Source organism: Rhinatrema bivittatum, chromosome 10, assembly GCF_901001135.1.
Source record: "Rhinatrema bivittatum chromosome 10, aRhiBiv1.1, whole genome shotgun sequence".
NCBI lineage: Eukaryota > Metazoa > Chordata > Amphibia > Gymnophiona > Rhinatrematidae > Rhinatrema > Rhinatrema bivittatum.
Window position 1 is genome coordinate 128,033,872 of NC_042624.1, and position 23,907 is coordinate 128,057,778.

The 23,907-nt window shown below is 49.4% G+C and overlaps 1 protein-coding gene across 2 annotated transcripts in view; it reads left to right on the forward strand.

Annotated features, from left to right (window-relative positions):
• LOC115100021 (protein MTO1 homolog, mitochondrial-like) overlaps window positions 1-23,907 on the forward strand; it is an 86,380-nt gene that overhangs the window by 54,625 nt on the left and 7,848 nt on the right. For both annotated transcript variants that reach the window (XM_029618154.1, XM_029618155.1), the window contains exons 10-11: window positions 9,870-10,041; window positions 13,682-13,800. In XM_029618154.1, the coding sequence (XP_029474014.1) occupies window positions 9,870-10,041; window positions 13,682-13,800 (291 nt within the window). The remainder of the gene's footprint in view (window positions 1-9,869; window positions 10,042-13,681; window positions 13,801-23,907) is intronic.

Sequence of the window (23,907 nt, forward strand, 5' to 3'; positions counted from 1 at the left end):
GTGAAATTGAAAGGTGGAAAGGATCAATGCGTGGAGAGAGACGAAGAAATGGCAGAAATATTAAATGAATACTTCAGTTCTGTGTTCACTAAAGAGGACCCTGGAGAAGGACCGACACTAGTTAACAAGAAACTGGAGGGGAATGGAGTAGATGTAACTCCATTTACAGTAGAAAATGTATGGGAAGAGCTGGTGAAACTGAAAGTGGACAAAGCCATGGGGCCTGATGAAGTTCATCCCAGAATACTGAGGGAGCTCAGAGATGTGCTGGCGGGTCCGCTGTGTGACCTATTCAATAGATCCCTAGAAACGGGAGTGGTGCCGAATGATTGGAGGAGAGCGGTGGTGGTCCCGCTTCACAAGAGTGGGAACAGAGAAGAGGCTGGTAACTACAGACTGGTTAGCCTCACTTCGGTGGTGGGAAAAGTAATGGAGTCACTGTTGAAAGAGAGAATAGTGAACTATCTACAGTCGGGAGAATTGCTGGACCAGAGGCAGCATGGATTCACCATTGGAAGATCCTGTCAGACAAATCTGATTGACTTTTTTGACTGGGTAACCAAGGAATTGGATCGAGGAAGAGCACTCGATGTCATCTACTTGGATTTCAGCAAAGCTTTTGACACTGTCCCGCACAGGAGACTGGTGAATAAAATGAGAAGCTTAGGAGTGAGTGCCGAGGTGGTGGCCTGGATTGCAAACTGGTTGACGGACAGAAGACAATGTGTGATGGTAAATGGAACTCTCTCTGAAGAGAGAGCGGTTTTAAGCAGTGTACCGCAGGGATCGGTGTTGGGACCGGTCCTTTTCAATATCTTTGTGAGCGACATTGCGGAAGGGATAGAAGGTAAGGTATGTCTTTTTGCGGATGACACTAAGATCTGCAACAGAGTGGACACGTCGGAAGGAGTGGAGAGAATGAGACGGGATTTAAGGAAGATGGAAGAGTGGTCGAAGACATGGCAGCTGACATTCAATGCCAAGAAGTGCAAAGTCATGCATATGGGGAGTGGAAATCCGAATGAACTGTATTCGATGGGGGGGAGAAAGGCTGATGTGCACGGAGCAGGAGAGAGACCTTGGGGTGATGGTGTCTAATGATCTGAAGTCGGCGAAACAATGTGACAAGGCGATAGCTAAAGCCAGAAGAATGCTGGGCTGCATAGAGAGAGGAATATCGAGTAAGAAAAGGGAAGTGATTATCCCCTTGTACAGGTCCTTGGTGAGACCTCACCTGGAGTATTGTGTTCAGTTCTGGAGACCGTATCTCCGAAGAGACAGAGACAAGATGGAGGCGGTCCAGAGAAGGGTGACCAAAAAGGTGGAAGGTCTTCATCAAATGACTTATGAGGAGAGATTGAAGAATCTAAATATGTACACCCTGGAGGAAAGGAGGAGCAGAGGTGATATGATACAGACTTTCAGATACTTGAAAGGTTTTAATGATCCAATGACAACGACAAACCTTTTCCATAGGAAAAAAATCAGCAGAACCAGGGGTCACGATTTGAAGCTCCAGGGAGGAAGATTCAGAACCAATGTCAGGAAGTATTTCTTCACGGAGAGGGTGGTGGATGCCTGGAATGCCCTTCCGAAGGAAGTGGTGAAGACCAGAACTGTGAAGGACTTCAAAGGGGCGTGGGATAAACACTGTGGATCCATAAAATCAAGAGGCCGTCAATAAAGAGTGGGTGGCTCGCCAGAATGACGGCTACTGCCTGGAGATAATACCCTTATTCAATAAACATACACATGGTTACTGTGACTCCAACATCACTCTAAGCTACAACAGCAAGAGGAAATGTGGAAAAAAGGATTCGCACTCACAAAGTGGGGAGTAGCTGGCTTGTTACGGCGGTTACTACCCCAAACCAAATAAGCCTGATACTTCACTTTCAATACATATCCAGCATAGCTCTCTGCTTCAACGGCAGGGGAGAAGAAAAACTGATACTTCACGCATAGCTCTCTGCTTCAACGGCAGGGGAGAAGAAAAACTGATACTTCACGCATATCCAGCATAGCTCTCTGCTTCAACGGCAGGGGAGAAGAAAAAAGGATTCGCACTCACAAAGCGGGGAGTAGCTGGCTTGTTACGGCGGTTACTACCCCAAACCAAATAAGCCTGATACTTCACTTTCAATACATATCCAGCATAGCTCTCTGCTTCAACGGCAGGGGAGAAGAAAAACTGATACTTCACGCATAGCTCTCTGCTTCAACGGCAGGGGAGAAGAAAAACTGATACTTCACGCATATCCAGCATAGCTCTCTGCTTCAACGGCAGGGGAGAAGAAAAAAGGATTCGCACTCACAAAGCGGGGAGTAGCTGGCTTGTTACGGCGGTTACTACCCCAAACCAAATAAGCCTGATACTTCACTTTCAATGCATATCCTGCTTCAACCGCAGGGGAGAAGAAAAAACTAATACTTCACGCATATCCAGCATAGCTCTATACTTCAACGGCAGGGGAGAAGAAAAACTGATACTACACGCATATCCAGCATAGCTCCCTGCTTCAACGGCAGGGGAGAAGAAAAACAACCAATAAGGGCTGAATAACACAGTCTGGGTAAAACAAATAAACATGGGTGTAGCTTGCTTATTGCGGCGGTTACTACCCCTACTACCCCTAACTAATCAAGCTTGATATTTCACTTGGTTGCAGCTCCATCACTGCTCTCTACATTAATGGTGGGGGTGGAAGGGAAATAGAACCAAAGAGCTAAGAGAAACAGATAAGTATGAGAAAAAAATGTGAAGCTTGCTGGGCAGACTGGATGGGCCGTTTGGTCTTCTTCTGCCGTCATTTCTATGTTTCTATGTTTCTATGTTACTAAAGATTACATGTGCCAATCAGTAAAAAGTATTTTTTTTTACCTTTGCTGTCTGATCTTAGTTTTCTAATCGGTTGGTCACAGGTTTTTTTGTTCCACCTTCCCTTTCTTATTTTTTTGCCAATTCCTTTTATATTATCTTTTTTTCTATTTATTTTCTCTCCATCTATCTTCTTCCCTCAAACTCACAGTCAGGTTCTCATTCTCACATACTTTCTCACTCTCTCACACACACACAGGCTCTCACTGTAACATGCTCTCTCTCATGCAATCATTCATAAGAACATAAGAAAATGCCATACTGGGTCAGACCAAGGGTCCATCAAACCCAGCATCCTGTTTCCAACAGTGGCCAATCCAGGCCATAAGAACCTGGCAAGTACCCACACAGTTTCTCACAGGTCAAGCAGGATGGTAGTCCTCACATATGGGTGACATCACAGGATGGAGCCCAATCACGGAACACTTTTGTCAAAGTTTCTAGAACTTTGACTGGCACCTTCGGGGCATGCCCAGGATGGCACTAACCCTGCAACCAGTAGGGGTCCCCCTTCAGTTTTCTTTTTTCCACGTAGCAGTAGCCACGCGGCTTAAGGAGCTCCACAGAGATTCCTGACAGGAAATTTCCTCACAGAATTACTATTCAACTTTCTACCTCACAGGGGTCCCCCTCTTTCATTTTAACGCCCGCGGTGGTCCGGTAAGTTTTTTACCTGATTCCGGTTGATTCCTGACGAGTTTGGCCCTCATGTCTACTGGCCGTCGACCGCACCGTGGCTAAATGTTTTCACAGGCCATGGCGTCGGAGTTCCATCGATGCCCGGACTGCACCCGCACAATGTCCATTACTGACCCTCATCTGGGTAGCGAGCATGATGTCCTTACTTGCACCAAATTTGCCCTCATGACACCTAAAGGTCGCAAGGCTAGAATGGAGAAAATGGAACTTCTCTTTCGGTCAAAAACCCCGACGCCGTCCATAGCAATGACGTTGTCTGAACCGACACCGTCTATGTTGCACCATCATCGGGCAGCAGCCGGTGTCCGACCAGCATCGATGACTCCACGGCCATCGACACCCTCTGTTCCCCTCTCGAAAAGGACAGAGGTGACCGTCGAGAAAAGCATCGACATCGCAGGTCTCAGACCATCGACGCAGGCAAGGCCTCGACTTTGTCATTGTCTGAACCGCCATCGAAGATAGCCCGTCCAGAAAAGGTACCGTCCCTATCTGGTTCAGGGTCACCGAGGCAACCTTCACCGGGACCGGTGATAGGAGCCGCGATTCCACCTCCAACGGTGGTCCTTCCGGCTATGCCTCCGCCGCCTCCTCCTCCTCTGGCATCGGGGCTCCATGCTCCAGGTTTCCGGGAGGAACTGGATCAGATGATTCAGGAGACCATCGGCAGAGCAATGCTAGGCTTCAAGGTTCCATAGACACCGATACCGGTACCGATGCCTGAACTGTTAACCGATCCCATTCCAGCAGCGCTAGAACCGTTATGAGAATGGAAGCGCTGATCGCTGCTTTTCCTCCGATGGATCAGTCGACTCCACATACTCTGGAATTTGTTGCCAGAGGATGTGGTTAGTGCAGTTAGTATAGCTGTGTTTAAAAAAGGATTGGATAAGTTCTTGGAGGAGAAGTCCATTACCTGCTATTAAGTTCACTTAGAGAATAGCCACTGCCATTAGCAATGGTTACATGGAATAGACTTAGTTTTTGGGTACTTGCCAGGTTCTTATGGCCTGGATTGGCCACTGTTGGAGACAGGATGCTGGGCTTGATGGACCCTTGGTCTGACCCAGTATGGCATGTTCTTATGTTCTCTCCGATTCCTCTTTCATCGACAGAAGGAGAAACACCGTTCCTTCCGCCATCGGGAGTCCTTCCGATGCCTAGATCATCGGTTTCACCGATTGCATCTTTGTTTCCATCGGTGCCACTGACCCGTCCACCGATGCCCTTGGTGCCACTGGTGACACCATCCATGCCTTCGGTGCCTCGCCCGGGACCTTCAGGTATACCAATTTTTCGTCCCTCCAAGGAGACTGGGGGTGCTGGTGATGATCCCTACGATACCTGGACTGACGATTCATCCCAGGATACCAATGACTTGCCATCGCCACCCTCTCCTGCTGAAAGCAGGAAGCGTTCTCTGCCAGAGGACTTGTCTTTCATTAATTTTGTGAAGGAAGTGGCTGAAGTGGTTCCATTTCAACTTCAGACAGAACAAGATGATAGACATCAGATGATGGAGCTTCTTTAATTTTTAGATGCTACTAAAGAACTAACATCTGTTCCCATCCGTGATGTCCTCCTGGATCTTCTGAAAAGAAATTGGGAATATCCTGGTTCTGTGGCACCAGTTAATCAGAAAGCTGACACTACATACCTAGCCCAGTCAACTCCTGGTTTCCAGAAGTCCCAATTGGACCACCATTCAGTGAGTGTTGAGTCAGCCCAAAAGAAAGCCCGAAGATCCAAGCCTCATTCTTCCTATCCTCCAGGAAAGGAACAAAAATTCCTGGATGCTATAGGTCGCCGTATCTTTCAAGGGGCAATGCTTATATCCCACATCACCTCTTATCAACTTTATATGACCCAGTACAACAGGGTCCTCTTTAAACAAATACAGGACTTTGCTGAGTCCCTACCTCAACAGTCTCAAGACCAATTGCGCGCCCTAGCTCCAAAGGGTTTAGAAGCGGGCAAGCATGAGATAAGATGTGCCTATGACGTTTTTGACACCGCTTCCAGGGTTTCAGCAACAGCCATTTCTGCAAGGCGATGGGCCTGGCTAAAGTCGTCGGACCTACGGCCTGAGGTCCAGGATAGGCTATCTGATTTGCCTTGCACTGGAGATAATCTTTTTGGTGAGCAAATACAAAAGGCAGTGGCACAACTCAAGGTTCAAAAACAGGTTTCACTGGTCAAAATGTTTTCATTTATGTTATAACAAGCCGTTAAGCCCGTTAAAACGGGCTACATCCCTCTGTCTCTCACCTCCCCCTCAATCTCTCTCCCCTCACTCTTCACCACCCCCTACCTCCCTCCCTCACACTCACCCACTCCTCCCCACCCTCCCTCTCCTCTCACTCAGTCCCTCCCTCCCACTCAGTCTCACTCACTCTCTCCCCCTCTCTCCCTCCCTCTCACTCACACTCAGTCCCACTCACTCTCACTCAGTCCCACTCCCTCCCTCCTCTCCCTCAGTCCCATTCCCTCCCTCCCTCCCTCTCTCTCAGTCCCACTCCCTCCCTCCCTCTCAGTCCACTCACTCCCCCCCCCCCTCACTCAGTCCCACTCACTCCCTCTCACTCAGTCCCCCCTCTCCCTCTCACTCAGTCCCACTCCCTCCCTCCACTCAGTCCTCTCACTCAGTCCCTCCCTCCCAGTCCCTCCCTCTCACTCAGTCCCTCCCTCCCAGTCCCTCCCCCTCACTCAGTACCTCCCTCCCCGTCCCTCCCCCCTCACTCAGTCCCTCCCCCAGTCCCTCCCCCTCACTCAATCCCTCCCTCCCTCCCCTCCCACCTCCCTCCCTCCCACTCTCTCTCTCCGTCCCTCCCACTCCCTCCCTCCCACTCAGTCCGTCCCTCCCTCTTCTCTCTCCTCCCTCCCTCGCTCGCTACCGCCCGCCCTGCCGCCCGCTGCCGCCGCCGCCGCCACCGCCCGCTGCCGCCGCCCGCTGCCGCTACCGCCCGCCGCTACCGCTGCCGCCCACTGCCGCCGCTGCCCGCTGCCGCCGCCACCGACGCTGCCCGCTGCCGCCGCCACCCGCTGCCGCCATGTTTTTTTTTTTTTTTTTTACGCTGCCTAAGACCTACGTGCTCAGCCGCACATGCGCAGTAGAGCTGCTCTCTACTGCGCATTTGCGGCACGTCGGTCAAGCGTCGTTTATCTAGTTAGATCATAATCACCTATGCAGAAACTCTCTTCCGCAATTTTTACTGTATCGGCCCGTTAGATTGTAAGCCCTCTGGGGATAGGGAAATACCTACAGAATCTGAATGTAATCTGCTTTGAAGTGCTGAAAAAAGTGTGAAAAGCAGAATATTAAAATCTAAATAAATAAAATAAATAACTAGGGGAGGGATATAATGGTGCCAGATTGCTCCCGGGCTACCGCTGGACCACCAGGGACTTCGGTGTGTCAGGAAGGATTGAACAGGGAGGGCAGTTTTCAAAGGAGTTAGCCAGGCAAATCCTCTCGAGGGGGAACTGCCCCCCCCTCAGCTCGCACTTTAATAGCATGCATAATTTTAGAGGCTGGCAGAAAGAGGTGGGGTTAGAGAAGGGAAAGTGCTGAAGGAGATCTCATTCTCAAATCCCCATGCGGACTTTGCACCTGTGCTAAAGTGCATTCCCCTAAGGGCACTGTCACATGTAAACTCTCTGCTTAAAAATTGCCTCCAGAAATAGGAGCCTATGCTTGAACTAACTTACAATAATCTAATTTGCCTAATGAAATGCTAACAGTCAAAGCAAATGGTATTTCACTCTACTACTCCCCTTTATTTATAAGCTACAGGGGATCTGACAGTTCTAATCTTTCTAAATTTCTCTTCTGAATTCAAATGCTTTGGGGAAATGAATTTTAATTGTCCAAAGTACTTTGAGTTGCTTTAATTTAAGCTTGATTTCAATTAATGCACATAAACCTTAAAAAAAAACAACAAAAAACTCAGTTAAAGGAAAGTGAAACACTGGCTGAAAAACAAATCTGCTCTCCCTTGAACAATCCATCTTGTTAGCTGAAAAAATGTTTCATAAACCACCGTGCTGCTGCTAGTAGAGGGCTAACAAAGATGGGGGAGGGAGGGAAGGATCGAACCATTTCATAAGCACCCTAGGTTTTACCCTGGACTTATCCACAAGTATATACAGCAGTGGTTCTCCCATCGTGACACACCTGACAGGCCACGCTCACATGTCTGACACACTGCTCATTACAATTCACGGCGGAAATAAAAAGTAAAGGCCCAGTAATTATTTTTATTGTTTAAAATGACACAAGGAAAAGATACATATTCTGTCTGAACAGAAATTACATAAATAGTAAACATCCCACACCAAAACAGCACCAATTTCCAGCACTTAAACAGTAACCACCTTACCTAAGAAAAGGCAACACTGAAATATTACACCAGGCCTTAAGACACCAATACACCTCCTATTAGGAAAAGGGACCAAGTCAGGCTGCTATAGAGCCCTACAGAGAAACTACACACCAGCAGAAAACCTCACCTGAGTCACATGTGCTGATCCTCACCTAACAAAGAATAAAGAGACCAAAACGCATAACTAGAAGCATGCAGACAAAAACTGAACTGGAAACCGCAGCAAGCCAGAGTCTCTGTATGCAGTGCAACAAAGGAAAAAAAAGAAACACTACCAGTCCTTATAAAACAAATCAAGAAATATACAATCAGTAGCAGTAAAACCATATTAATAAAAAGAACAGATTATTTCTAAACAGCTGATGAGTGGAATATCCAATAATTAAAAACTCATATAAAAAATTTCTAGATACCAATAAAATATTTCAAAATAGCAGACACAAAGACCCAGTAATGAAAAATAAGGATACAAAAATGTTTTTGCTCTGCATACCTGGAAACGTTTGATATCCAGGTGTCCTGAGATTGTTCTGAATTAGCAGGAGGAGGGGTGGTTTGCTTGGAACTTTCTCCTCTCTCAGTCACATACCTGCGCTCTCTCTCACACTGGCTCTCAATGACACACCTATACACACATGCTCTCAGTACTCACATATACACATGCTTTTTCTCTCTCACTTATATAGGCTCTTAATTACACATTTACACACATGCTGTCTATCTTTTCACGCTTACACACACACACAGGCTTTCAATCACACACATACATTCTGTCTTTTTGTCTCACACACAGACTCTCAATCACATACATACATGCTGTCTTTTTCTCTCACACACAGACTCTCATTCACATGCTTACAAACATGTCCTCTCTTTCTCTCATTTACACACAGGCTCTCAATCACATACTCACATGCTCCATCACCTAAACCAGCTCTCAATCACACACAGGCACACATGATCTCTCTTACTTATACACACAGGCTCTTAATCATACATGCACATGATCTCTCTCACACACAAAGGATCTCAATCATACACACACACTCTTTCACACAAACAGGTTTTCAATCACAAACTTACACATACAGGTTCCCAATCGTAAACTTACATTCATGCTCTCTCTCTCACAGGCAGGCTCTCAATCACAGACATACTTTCTTTCACATATACAGGCTCTCAATCCTTCACATACATGCAATCTCTCACTCACACACACAGGATCTCAAACACACATGCTTGCTTGCTTATTCATGCTCTCCCTCCCTCCCCGGAACTAGCAGCAGCCTCCTCCCAACCCTAACCTCCTTCACTTTCAGCCCTCGCGGAGAAAGGAGTCCCATCAGCCGCGGGGGTTGTCGTTCTTCTTCATTTTCCTCTGAGCCGCGCTGCACATTCCTCAGGCTGCGCCTCTCTTCTCTTCTTCGGGCCGACGCTGACCACACTGGCAGGGTCTCTTCTTCCCGCGCACGCACCCAATGCTTACCACTTCTGGGCCGCGGGGGGGTGGGAAGAAGAGACCCTGCCGGTGCCGCTGACTCCAGCTGTTCTGCTGCGTTCCGCTCGGGCGGAGGAGGACCGGGGAGCAGCTGGGTCAGTGGGGGACTGGGAAGTGTGGCCACACGCCGGTTGAGAACCACTGATATACAGCATGTGCTTTGTGCTTTTCACTGATAAGTTTTTACCGGGTAGGTCATTAGCCAGGTAAACCTTATGTGGCTAAAGAGACAATACTAGGGTGTTACAGGGATGCGGCTTCAACTTAAGCAGGTGGTGCTGAATATTGGGGCTGCTTGTATGAAAAGTTATCTGCATGAGCCATAGCAGCCCAAGGCTCTCCATTTCTCCCATGAGCTTCTTTTATCTCAGCACATTAGGAGAAATCTGGCTGTCCTCTTTCTCCTCTGCAGGTTATGAGGAAGCTGGCTGTGTCTCTCTCAGGCGCTACAATCGAGCACTGGAGATGAGGAATAGCTTGAAGGAAGGAATTGCAACACTTAAATCTCTGCAGTTTTCTAGCTCCAAATGGATTCAGCTGTTACCAAAGGCTCCTATCAGTATAAATCGAAGTTGCAACCTCAGGTATAAAGTGCTTAACCTATCCCAACCTCTCTTTCTTTCTGCTCGGTGTGCCCTGTATTTCCAGAATTTGGTCTCACTGTTCATAGGCGAAACGTGCGCTCTGCTTGGGTCCAAACTTTCTTCTCTCAGGTTGCCAAGTGGAATCAGGGAAAGAGGTCAATATTCAGAGACATTTAGTCAGATAACTTACAAGTTTGAATATTTTGGGCACTTATCTGGCTATATTATAGATAGATAACTAATTGTCCATCTAAAATTTATGTTCCAGGGCAGAGTTAACTCTTATATTCAGCTAATTTATCTGGCTATCTCTGTAATCATAAATGATTCTCGGTATCTTTAAGATAGCGCTGCTGGACCACCGAATATCCCTTCAAAGTTAACTGGATAAGTGTAGGCAGCCAACTTTGCAATCTGGCCAGTAACTGAATGTTACCCCCTACTAATGGCTGAGTGGTATGGCCGGTGTTCAGCATGCCAGCTGCAGCGAGTGTCAGTCAGAGCTAAATGCCCAGCACTGGGAACATGGACGTGCCATTTTATAACATGTGCATGCCAGCTGCAGCGAGTGTCAGTCAGAGCTAAATGCCCAGCACTGGGAACATGGACGTGCCATTTTATAACATGTGCATGCCAGCTGCAGCGAGTGTCAGTCAGAGCTAAATGCCCAGCACTGGGAACATGGACGTGCCATTTTATAACATGTGCATGCCAGCTGCAGCGAGTGTCAGTCAGAGCTAAATGCCCAGCACTGGGAACATGGACGTGCCATTTTATAACATGTGCATGCCAGCTGCAGCGAGTGTCAGTCAGAGCTAAATGCCCAGCACTGGGAACATGGACGTGCCATTTTATAACATGTGCATGCCAGCTGCAGCGAGTGTCAGTCAGAGCTAAATGCCCAGCACTGGGAACATGGACGTGCCATTTTATAACATGTGCATGCCAGCTGCAGCGAGTGTCAGTCAGAGCTAAATGCCCAGCACTGGGAACATGGACGTGCCATTTTATAACATGTGCATGCCAGCTGCAGCGAGTGTCAGTCAGAGCTAAATGCCCAGCACTGGGAACATGGACGTGCCATTTTATAACATGTGCATGCCAGCTGCAGCGAGTGTCAGTCAGAGCTAAATGCCCAGCACTGGGAACATGGACGTGCCATTTTATAACATGTGCATGCCAGCTGCAGCGAGTGTCAGTCAGAGCTAAATGCCCAGCACTGGGAACATGGACGTGCCATTTTATAACATGTGCATGCCAGCTGCAGCGAGTGTCAGTCAGAGCTAAATGCCCAGCACTGGGAACATGGACGTGCCATTTTATAACATGTGCATGCCAGCTGCAGCGAGTGTCAGTCAGAGCTAAATGCCCAGCACTGGGAACATGGACGTGCCATTTTATAACATGTGCATGCCAGCTGCAGCGAGTGTCAGTCAGAGCTAAATGCCCAGCACTGGGAACATGGACGTGCCATTTTATAACATGTGCATGCCAGCTGCAGAGAGTGTCAGTCAGAGCTAAATGCCCAGCACTGGGAACATGGACGTGCCATTTTATAACATGTGCATGCCAGCTGCAGCGAGTGTCAGTCAGAGCTAAATGCCCAGCACTGGGAACATGGACGTGCCATTTTATAACATGTGCATGCCAGCTGCAGCGAGTGTCAGTCAGAGCTAAATGCCCAGCACTGGGAACATGGACGTGCCATTTTATAACATGTGCATGCCAGCTGCAGCGAGTGTCAGTCAGAGCTAAATGCCCAGCACTGGGAACATGGACGTGCCATTTTATAACATGTGCATGCCAGCTGCAGCGAGTGTCAGTCAGAGCTAAATGCCCAGCACTGGGAACATGGACGTGCCATTTTATAACATGTGCATGCCAGCTGCAGCGAGTGTCAGTCAGAGCTAAATGCCCAGCACTGGGAACATGGACGTGCCATTTTATAACATGTGCATGCCAGCTGCAGCGAGTGTCAGTCAGAGCTAAATGCCCAGCACTGGGAACATGGACGTGCCATTTTATAACATGTGCATGCCAGCTGCAGCGAGTGTCAGTCAGAGCTAAATGCCCAGCACTGGGAACATGGACGTGCCATTTTATAACATGTGCATGCCAGCTGCAGCGAGTGTCAGTCAGAGCTAAATGCCCAGCACTGGGAACATGGACGTGCCATTTTATAACATGTGCATGCCAGCTGCAGCGAGTGTCAGTCAGAGCTAAATGCCCAGCACTGGGAACATGGACGTGCCATTTTATAACATGTGCATGCCAGCTGCAGCGAGTGTCAGTCAGAGCTAAATGCCCAGCACTGGGAACATGGACGTGCCATTTTATAACATGTGCATGCCAGCTGCAGCGAGTGTCAGTCAGAGCTAAATGCCCAGCACTGGGAACATGGACGGGCCATTTTATAACATGTGCATGCCAGCTGCAGCGAGTGTCAGTCAGAGCTAAATGCCCAGCACTGGGAACATGGACGGGCCATTTTATAACATGTGCATGCCAGCTGCAGCGAGTGTCAGTCAGAGCTAAATGCCCAGCACTGGGAACATGGACGTGCCATTTTATAACATGTGCATGCCAGCTGCAGCGAGTGTCAGTCAGAGCTACATGCCCAGCACTGGGAACATGGACGTGCCATTTTATAACATGTGCATGCCAGCTGCAGCGAGTGTCAGTCAGAGCTAAATGCCCAGCACTGGGAACATGGACGGGCCATTTTATAACATGTGCATGCCAGCTGCAGTGAGTGTCAGTCAGAGCTAAATGCCCAGCACTGGGAACATGGACGTGCCATTTTATAACATGTGCATGCCAGCTGCAGTGAGTGTCAGTCAGAGCTAAATGCCCAGCACTGGGAACAAGGACGTGCCATTTTATAACATGTGCATGCCAGCTGCAGCGAGTGTCAGTCAGAGCTAAATGCCCAGCACTGGGAACATGGACGTGCCATTTTATAACATGTGCATGCCAGCTGCAGCGAGTGTCAGTCAGAGCTAAATGCCCAGCACTGGGAACATGGACGTGCCATTTTATAACATGTGCATGCCAGCTGCAGCGAGTGTCAGTCAGAGCTAAATGCCCAGCACTGGGAACATGGACGTGCCATTTTATAACATGTGCATGCCAGCTGCAGCGAGTGTCAGTCAGAGCTAAATGCCCAGCACTGGGAACATGGACGTGCCATTTTATAACATGTGCATGCCAGCTGCAGCGAGTGTCAGTCAGAGCTAAATGCCCAGCACTGGGAACATGGACGTGCCATTTTATAACACGTGCATGCCAGTGTGTGCAAGGGGGAGGGGCAACGTATCATCAGGCATCCCCTTACCCTATCGTAGGTACCCCTATTTTTTTTTTAATTACCTTTTACTCCTCCAAAGGAGCAGTAGCAAGTTGCGTGCGCTGGCACAGCGGCAAATGGCCGCCTCCAGCCCTGGCCCGGCTCTTGTGCGCGTAATGGGTTACGCGCGAGGCTGGGACCCTTTTAAAATGCGCGCCGCACACGTAACCCCTGCTTTTTATACGTGCGGACCATTTGACTTTATCCATGTGCGAATGTAGGAGAGATTTCACTTTGTTCAGCTTTCACATTCATGAAGGCAGCAATGAGATGCTTATATTTTGTCTATTACAGTGCTTTGGATGTGCTGCGTTATCCGGAGATGAACATGGAGAAACTAGCACAAGCTTTTCCTGACCCTCTGCTGCAGTTCAACAAGTGCCGGGCGCTGTCAGACAGGCTAAAGATAGAAGGTGGGTACAGGGGGAACTGGCAGAGCATCCAGAGATGGGTGGTCTGGGGAATCACACTTCCCCTTCCTAAAAGAAGCCATTGATAGGAGTGACCTCTCCTATAAGTGTTTTGCATTTTTTACAACCTATTTTGAATTTCTTCAAGATTATTGGGTTTTTCGATCTATTGAATCTAATGTGCTGGAGCACAATTTGCCTGGTTTACCTCCTGGTGATCAAGAAGGAATATTTTTTATCTAGAGAATAAACAGTCAGATTCTGTTTACCTTTGTTTTTGCTGGCCTCTGAACCAAAAGTAAAACAGGGCCAGAGGAAGAAATATATATATTCTGAAAGAGCTCATTTTTATATTTGTACAATAAAAAAATAATACAAACAAAAAATAACATTCCTTGTACGTAGCAGGATCAGTCCAGACGGTGGGTTATGTCCCCCGTCCAGCAGATGGAGTCAGACAAAGCTTCGGAGGGTGCTGGCATATAACCCAGTGCACCCTCTGCTAATCCTCAGTATTCCTTGTACGTAGCAGGATCAGTCCAGACGGTGGGTTATGTCCCCCGTCCAGCAGATGGAGTCAGACAAAGCTTCGGAGGGCGCTGGCATATAACCCAGTGCACCCTCTGCTAATCCTCAGTATTCCCTGTACGTAGCAGGATCAGTCCAGACGGTGGGTTATGTCCCCCGTCCAGCAGATGGAGTCAGACAAAGCTTCGGAGGGCGCTGGCATATAACCCAGTGCACCCTCTGCTAATCCTCAGTATTCCCTGTACGTAGCAGGATCAGTCCAGACGGTGGGTTATGTCCCCCGTCCAGCAGATGGAGTCAGACAAAGCTTCGGAGGGCGCTGGCATATAACCCAGTGCACCCTCTGCTAATCCTCAGTATTCCCTGTACGTAGCAGGATCAGTCCAGACGGTGGGTTATGTCCCCCGTCCAGCAGATGGAGTCAGACAAAGCTTCGGAGGGCGCTGGCATATAACCCAGTGCACCCTCTGCTAATCCTCAGTATTCCCTGTACGTAGCAGGATCAGTCCAGACGGTGGGTTATGTCCCCCGTCCAGCAGATGGAGTCAGACAAAGCTTCGGAGGGCGCTGGCATATAACCCAGTGCACCCTCTGCTAATCCTCAGTATTCCCTGTACGTAGCAGGATCAGTCCAGACGGTGGGTTATGTCCCCCGTCCAGCAGATGGAGTAAGACAAAGCTTCGGAGGGCGCTGGCATATAACCCAGTGCACCCTCTGCTAATCCTCAGTATTCCCTGTACGTAGCAGGATCAGTCCAGACGGTGGGTTATGTCCCCCGTCCAGCAGATGGAGTCAGACAAAGCTTCGGAGGGTGCTGGCATATAACCCAGTGCACCCTCTGCTAATCCTCAGTATTCCCTGTACGTAGCAGGATCAGTCCAGACGGTGGGTTATGTCCCCCATCCAGCAGATGGAGTCAGACAAAGCTTCGGAGGGTGCTGGCATATAACCCAGTGCACCCTCTGCTAATCCTCAGTATTCCCTGTACGTAGCAGGATCAGTCCAGACGGTGGGTTATGTCCCCCGTCCAGCAGATGGAGTCAGACAAAGCTTCGGAGGGTGCTGGCATATAACCCAGTGCACCCTCTGCTAATCCTCAGTATTCCCTGTACGTAGCAGGATCAGTCCAGACGGTGGGTTATGTCCCCCGTCCAGCAGATGGAGTCAGACAAAGCTTCGGAGGGTGCTGGCATATAACCCAGTGCACCCTCTGCTAATCCTCAGTATCTTTCTGACTCCAGCAGAACCTTGGCTTCCCCTGGCTGGAGGATAGTTCCTCCTCTTTATTATCTCTTTCATTTTGACTCTCTCTGAGGTTGGATCAAGTTATTTAAAAAAATAAAAAAGTAATAAGTTGGAGGTTTGTGAGGTTTTTGGCTTGCAGGCAGTGCTGTCCTGTCTCCTCTCCCTCCCCCTACCCCATTCCTTCCTCCGAGGGGTAAGTTTGTTAATTGGAATTTCTTGCCAATTTTTTTCTTTATTTATTTCTGGGTTTTCTCTCAGGTACCTACAGTAGGGAGGTGGATGCTGGAGGTTCCAACCTCTCCCCTTCCCTCGCCACGTTCCGCCCCGCGGCCCCGAGACGCGCATTCCCCGGGGCCGCTGTAGCAGAGAAGTCGCATTCCTCTGCTGCCGCTAACAGGGGCAGAGGTGTAGCGGAAGTGTCTTCCCGCTCCCCGCGGCGCGTCCTTACCGGCTCCTTAGCGGCTCAGTCCCCCCCCCCTCCCCCCCCACTGAGCATGCCGAGGCCGTCGCGCTGCTCGGCGTGTGGCAAACCGGGGTGGCGGTTATCCTGCGAGGGGGTGTGTACTCAGTGCCTCCTCGGTGGGGAGGACACCTCTCAGCCGCCGGAATGACCTTATTTGCGCGACTCAATGAGCCACATGGAGCAGGGGCCAGCCCCGTCTCCACTTCGAGCGGGAATGGCGGCCACCTTGGAATCGGAGGAGTGCGTGCTGCAGCCATTAGGAGAAGACAGGGAGGATTTTTTGGATATCCCACCACCGATCCTGACTTCCCTGTACGTAGCTGGGCCTCCAGGGACAGTCTGGAGACTCTCCTCCGCCCCCCAACTTTTTCTGCAGATTTTATTGTGCTTATGCACAATGCTTATTTACAACAGCTGGGCCATTCCATGGTTCCCCCGGCGGGACCACTGCCACCCAAGGCCCCCAGGATAGTGGATCCTCCCTCGGGGGCCCAGGGCTCAGCGGGGGGGGGGGGGAGAGGGGCGGGGCACCAGGCACCACCCATGGGGCCTCCAGGGTGCGTTTTGCCCTCCCTCTGGCAGGACGGGTGGGCTCTCTCCCGGCTCAAGGGTGGGATCCTCCACCGCCACATCTGGCAGCACAGATGGAAGGAGATGACCCACGGGTGCTCCGGATTTTTCAGAGGGAAGAGTTGGACGCACTCATCCCTCATATTCTGCAGGAGCTGGACGTTGAGCCCCCCTTGATCCGCCAGGACCCTCCACTCCGATTGTTTCCGCCTCCAGCAAGAAGGGGGATCCAGTCCTAGCGGGCCTGCGTCCATTGTCCCGGGCTTTTCCCACACATCCCACCTTCCTCCAGTTATTGGCCAGGGAATGGGATACTCCCGAGGCCTCGCTTAAGGTCGGCAAGGCAATGGAAAAGCTATGTCCTCTCCCTGAGGATTTCCTGGAGCTCCTCAAGGTTCCGAAGATGGACTCAGTGGTGTCGGCGGTTACCAAGAGGACAACAATCCCGGTTATGGGTGGCACAGCCCTGCCGGGCCTTACAGGACAGGAAGCTGGAAGTCTACCTCAAAAGGGTCTTTGAGGTCTCGGCCTTGGGAGTGCGTGCTGCCATTTGTAGTTCGCTAGCGCAGAGAGCAGGACTCCGTTGGGTTCAGCAACTCCTTACTTCTCAGGACCTGCCACCGGAAGAAACAAGCCAGACGGACCGCCTGGAGACTATCATAGCCTACGGAGCGGATGCTCTGTATGACCTGCTCCACATTCTGGCAAGATCCACGGTTTCCATAGTCTCTGTGAGATGCCTTCTCTGGCTTCGCAACTGGTCGGCAGACTCCTCTTCCAAGTCCAGCCTGGGATCCCTTCCCTTCAAGGGCAAATTTCTTTTCGGTGAGGATCTGGACCAGATCATCAAGTCCTTGGGGGAAAATGCGGTTCATCACCTGCCCGAGGAACGTCCGCGGGCCCCCACATCGTTTAAACCCCTCCAGAAGTTGGGCCCGCACGCAACACCGTTATCACAGTGCTAGACAGCCGGCACCCCGGACTCCTTCTTCCAGATCGCAGTTGTGGCCTCGTTCCTATCACAGCCGCAGAACTCCTTGAAAGGGGACGGCCCAAGGGCCTCCCTCCAAGTCCCCTCAATGATGCCAGACTCACCCACTCCTCGCCTCCCTGGATCGGGGGGCACATATCTCTCTTCTACAAGGAGTGGGTTCACATCACATCGGACCAGTGGGTACTAGACATCTTAAGGAGCGGTTACACATTGGAGTTTGCTCTGCCCCCAAGGGACAGGTTCCTCTTCTTGCCCTGCGGTCCGAGTCACAAACAGCTCATTGTTCAACAGACTCCTGGACTGCGGGGCTATTTGTCCCGTCCCCTCTGGAGAGGTGGGTTTGGGTCATTATTCAATCTACTTCATGGTACCCAAAAAGGAAGGATCTTGCTGGGCAGACTGGATGGGCCATTTGGTCTTCTTCTGCCGTCATTTCTATGTTTCTATGTTTCTTTTCGGCCAATTTTGGATCTCAAGGAGGTCAACAAGTCCCTCAAGGTTCTTCGTTTCCGCATGGAGACCCTGTGCTCAGTGATTGCGGCGGTACATCAGGGAGAGTTCCTCGCCTCTCTCAACTTGACAGAGGCTTATCTCCACATCCCCATTCTCAAGGCCCATCAGCGGTTTTTTCGTTTCAAGATCCTGAGCTAGCACTTTCAGTTCCAAGCTCTTCCCTTCGGCCTGGCAACTGCCCCACAGACGTTCACAAAGATCATGGTGGTTGTGGCAGCCGCTCTTCCTTGGGAGGGGATCTGAGTAATCATTTTTGAAGGGGAAAACCATACAGTAGTGAGCCCTACTTCACAGCACAACTGATACCAGTGACACTATCAGTGAAATCAGTAAATACAGGAACGAAAAGCAAAGCTCGGACAGAGCAGAGAAATCTCCTAATACCTGGACGACTGGCTTATTCAGGCGAAGACTTTCTCACAGGGCCAGAAAGCGGTCACCCGGGTAGTCCAACTCCTCCAGTCACTGGGCTGGGTTGTGAACTTCGCCAAGAGCAGTCTCAGTCCCTCACAGTATTTGGATTTCCTGGGAGCACGCTTCGACACGGTTCAGGGCAAGGTTTTCCTTGACCGGACAAGGTGCAATCTCTCCGGGAGCAGATTCAGCACTTCGCCGCTCTTCGTGCACCCACAGCTTGGGATTATCTACAGATCCTGGGATCCATAGCCTCCACGATCGATCTCGTACCATGGGCTTTTGCGCATCTACGTCCCTTTCAAGGGGCACTACTCTCTCGCTGGAAACCGGTCTCGCAGGGCTACCAGCTCGTCCTGCCTCTCCCTCGGCTTGCCAAAGCCAGCTTGAGTTGGTGGCTGGACCTACTCCATCTGGCACAGGGCACGCCCCTTGAGATTCCGGATTGGGTGGTGATCACCATTGATGCCAGCCTGGCCAGTTGGGGGGCAATGTGCCAAACGAGTTCAGCGCAGGGGCAGTGGACAAAGGCCCAATCAGCTTGGCCGATCAGTCATCTGGAAATGAGAGCAGTACGGCTGGCACTCATACACTTTCTTCCTCTCGTAAGGAATCAGGTGGTACGGATTCTTTCGGACAACGCGACCACAGTAGCGTATATCAACCACCAGGGCGGCACGAGGAGCCGACCTGTATCGCTGGAAATGGCCCTCCTGATATCGTGGGCAGAGAGGTATCTCACGCGCCTGGCAGCCTCCCACATTGCGTGCGTAGACAACATTCAGGCGGATTACTTGAGTCGATAGAGATTGGATCCCGGAGAGTGGTCCCTCTCAGACGAGGTGATGCAGCTTCTCATACTATGCTGGGGGACACCTCGTCTGGATCTCATGGCAACTCTTCACAACGCCAAGGCATCATGATGCTTCAGTCGCAGGCGGGAGCATGGCACAGAAGGCGTAGTCGCTCTGGTTCTCCCCTGGCCACGTCATCTTCTTCTATACGTGTTTCCTCCTTGGCCACTTGTGGGCAAGGTACTACGGAGAATAGACCTACACCAGGGCCTAGTCATCCTAGTGGCCCCGGAATGGCCACGGTACCCTTGGTTCGCGGACTTGCTCAACCTCGCAGTGGACGGCCCGCTACGCCTGGGCCACCTTCCTCATCTCCTACATCAAGGGCCGGTATTTTTCGACCAGGCAGAATGCTTCTGTCTTGCGTCGGCGACTTCAGCGCAAAGGATACCCTGACACAATAGTTTTGACCCTCCTCAGGTCTCAGAAGACCTCAACTTCGGTCGCCTACGTAAGGGTCTGGAAGGTTTTTGAATCCTGGTGTACTTCTCATGGCACTCGTCCCAGAAGGGCCTCGGTTCCTCAGATCCTTGCGTTCCTACAGGACTACAGAGAAGGGGCTTGCCTACAACTCCCTGCAAGAACAAGTTTCCGCTCTGGGCTCACTCATTCAGTTATCCGACCATCTCTCCCTTTTGTCTCATCCGGATATCGCCCGCTTCCTTAGGGGTGCGAAACATTTGCGACCTCCAGTCCAGGATCCATGTCCTTCTTGGAGTCTCAACTTGGTGCTCAAGATTCTGGCAGGCCCTCCTTTTGAGCCACTGCGCAACGCCACCATCAAGGATCTCACTCTCAAGACCGTCTTCCTGGTGGCCATTTGCTCTGCACGCCGGATCTCAGAACTCCAAGTGCTCTTATGCAGGGAGCCTTACCTCCGTTTTACGGACTCAGGGGTCTCATCACGTACAGTGCCTTCCTTCCCCCCCAAGGTCGTCTCGGCCTTTCATTTGAACCAGACGGTGGAACTTCCATCTTTTACAGCCAACGAGTCAAGATCCCTCAGTCACCTGGATGTCAAGCGCAAACTAATCCGCTACTTGGAGGTCACCAACAATTTTAGGGTCTCGGACCATTTGTTTGTCCTCTGGTCGGGACCGAAGAAGGGCTCTAGGGCCACGAAGACGACGATTGCCAGATGGCTCAAGGAAGCCATCGTGGCGGCGTACATTGGAGTGTGTCGGTCACCTCCTCTGAGTGTCAAAGCTCATTCACTTCGATCTCAGGCGACATCCTGGGCGGAATCCCAGTCTGTCTCCTCTCAAGAGATTTGCCGAGCGGCGACCTGGAAGTCTCTGCATACCTTTGCCACGACATTATCGTCTGCACCTGCAGTCGTCAACCTCAGGGTACTTTGGCGACAAGGTCATTCGAGCAGGGCTTTCAGGGGCCCACCCTATTTAGGGAAGCTTTGGTACATCCCACCGTCTGGATTGATCCTGGTATGTACAGGGAAAAGAAAATTATTCCTTACCTGCTAATTTTCATTCCTGTAGTACCATGGATCAGTCCAGATGCCCTCCCTAGTATTTTGGGGTTGGGGTTTTTTTCTCTCTGCTCGATCTGACCTTCAAATGTAGCTGTTCTGATTATGTTATTGTGTGTATGCCTCTGTTCCTTGGAGGCGGTTCTACAGTTCTTCTTGCAAGTTCATGTTGTGGTGCTAGTTGCCTCAGTTGCAGGTTCAGTTTTCATTAATAATTTTGATCCATCCTCTTCTATTTTCGGGCTTTGATATTCTCTATACTGAGGATTAGCAGAGGGTGCACTGGGTTATATGCCAGCACCCTCCGAAGCTTTGTCTGACTCCATCTGCTGGACTGATCCATGGTACTAGAGGAATGAAAATTAGCAGGTAAGGAATAATTTTCTTATAGCTCTTGAAAGTGTAGAGGAAGAATCATCTCAGGATACTTACCGTATTTTTCGCTCCATAAGACGCACTTTTTTTCCCCCAAAGGTGGGGGGAAAATGTATGTGCGTCTTATGGAGCGAATATAAAAAAAAAACCAAACAAAAATCTAACAAACACCCCCCCCCCCCCCCCCGACTCCCCCAAGACCTGCCGACTTAATTTCCTACAACCCCCCCCCCCCCCGACCTGACAAATTAATTTCCTGCAACCCCCCACCCTCCTGACCCCCCCAAGACCTGCCAAACGTCCCTGGTGGTCCAGCGGGGGTCCGGGAATGATCTCCTGGGCGTGGGCCGTCAGCTGCCAGTAAACAAAATGGCGCCGACGGCCCTATGCCCTCACTATGTCACTGAGACCGACCGCTGCTATTGGTCGGTCTCAGTGACATAGTGAGGGCATAGGGCCGTCGGCGCCATTTTGTTTACTGGCAGCCGACGGCCCTATGCCCTCACTATGTCACTGAGACCGATCGCTGCTATTGGTCGGTCTCAGTGACATAGTGAGGGCATAGGGCCGTCGGCGCCATTTTGTTTACTGGCAGCCGACGGCTCACGCCCAGGAGATCGTTCCCGGACCGCTCCTGGACCCCCGCTGGACCACCAGGGACGTTTGGCAGGTCTTGGGGGGGTCAGGAGGGTGGGGGGTTGCAGGAAATTAATTTGGCAGGTCTTGGGGGGGTCAGGGGGGTGGAGGTTGTTAATTTAAAGGGTTGGGATGGGGGGGGGGGGGTTTTGGGGGTTCTCACAGAAAGAAACATTTTCTGATCTGGGGAGTGGACCGAAATGGCCCTCCCCAGACCCGAAAACAAAATGGGAAGAAAAAAAAAACTATGCACTCCCCTAATTTGCTCCATAAGACGCCCAGACGCAGAGCCGGTTTAGCACAATTTTTTTTTTTTTAAATTTTCCCCCTCTGAATCCTAGGTGCGTCTTATGGTCAGGTGCGTCTTATGGAGCGAAAAATACGGTATTTCATTTCAGAAAATTTATTAATCGCCTAACACTAAAAGGCCTAGGCGATATACATAACATACATAATAATAAAAACAAAAGCACAAATAACACAAACAAATGTATAAGGTTTCATATAAACCATATCAAATTATCAAAAATCTAACATTAGAGACTTACCGTACAGGAAGATTCACTGAGTAACGATCTAACAGGGAGATTCAACAAACAACACTTACAGAAAAGCCTTTGTAGCTATAGCCCAGTTTCATAAAAATATCTTTGCACAGATGAGTTATCATTTTCGAAGGGGAAAACCATACAGTAGTGAGCCCTACTTCACAGCACAACTGATACCAGTGACACTATCAGTGAAATCAGTAAATACAGGAACGAAAAGCAAAGCTCGGACAGAGCAGAGAAATCTCCTAATACAATCCACTTCATCAGCCCTGGGCACAGGACATATCCCAGCCAGGATATTGCAGATGGTCTAAACCATGCTGCATTTCAGAACTACATTTGCAAATGTGTTTTCATCAGGGCAGTATGTGTACCTTCCTTCTGGCAGTTTAGACATAGTTGGGAGTTCAAGATATTCACACAATGCAGATAAAATCATCTAAATCAATTCAAGACATTTCAAAAGTTTAAAATTATTATTTTGGAGGAGCTTCACCCAAAAAGTATGAATATATATAAAAAGAGGGGAAAATATATACTTGTCAATTTTATTAATAATTTCAATTCTTTCACAATTTTTTATACAAAATCAAAAAACCAGAGGGAAAATAAATATAGCATACGCATCTAAAACATCTCTCATTCCAGCACCCTACCATATCAATCTTCCAAACATACTCGTTCATAACCCACACCTTCATATACTCAATAAATCATCAAAACTTATATACACAACAAATATATATACATACAAAAAAAATCACAGCCCCCCACAAAAAAACCCTATAGAGGCCCCTGTTTTGTTATCAACTAGCTTCCTCGGGGATTTAGCAAAACCATGGGTGAATAATAGACTGAATCCAAATTTCTATTTCCACAGCATTATTTTTTCATACAGTCCTCGACAAACTAAAATGAGGTTCCAACAAGGTCTAGTCTTTTTGGGAAACTTGTCAGTGCCCAGATGATATTTTACCTCATTCAAAACAACGCAATGAGTCGCAGATTCTCACGATCAAGAAATTTTTGAAACCGAAAAAAAGAGGAATACCTCAGTAAAATTTTCATTAATATATATATAGAGACTAAACATTTTCCTACAGATGTTATATAATAATACCATTTACTTTTTGAGAAACCGAAATTACTACCGAAACTCGGAAATATTTACAGAACTGGTGCAGTGTTTTTCAAAAGCGCTTAGCAGAACTATATATTAAAGAAACAAGTATCTTTCAACACAAGAAATATTACACCCAGTCACACAAACATTAAGTATCATTACTGATGTGTGCGTGAGTTTGAAACCAACATGGAGACTATGGCTCACCCAGAATCCTTTGCTGCCTTGGCCTGTTTGCAGTTCTGACCATGGGAACCTTAACTGCCCTATTAACCCTGACATCCAGCGAGACACAGAGTAGTGCTGCTCTATAGAGAGAACTGCAACTCTGTCCATGCCGAAGGTACCTGCATTGCT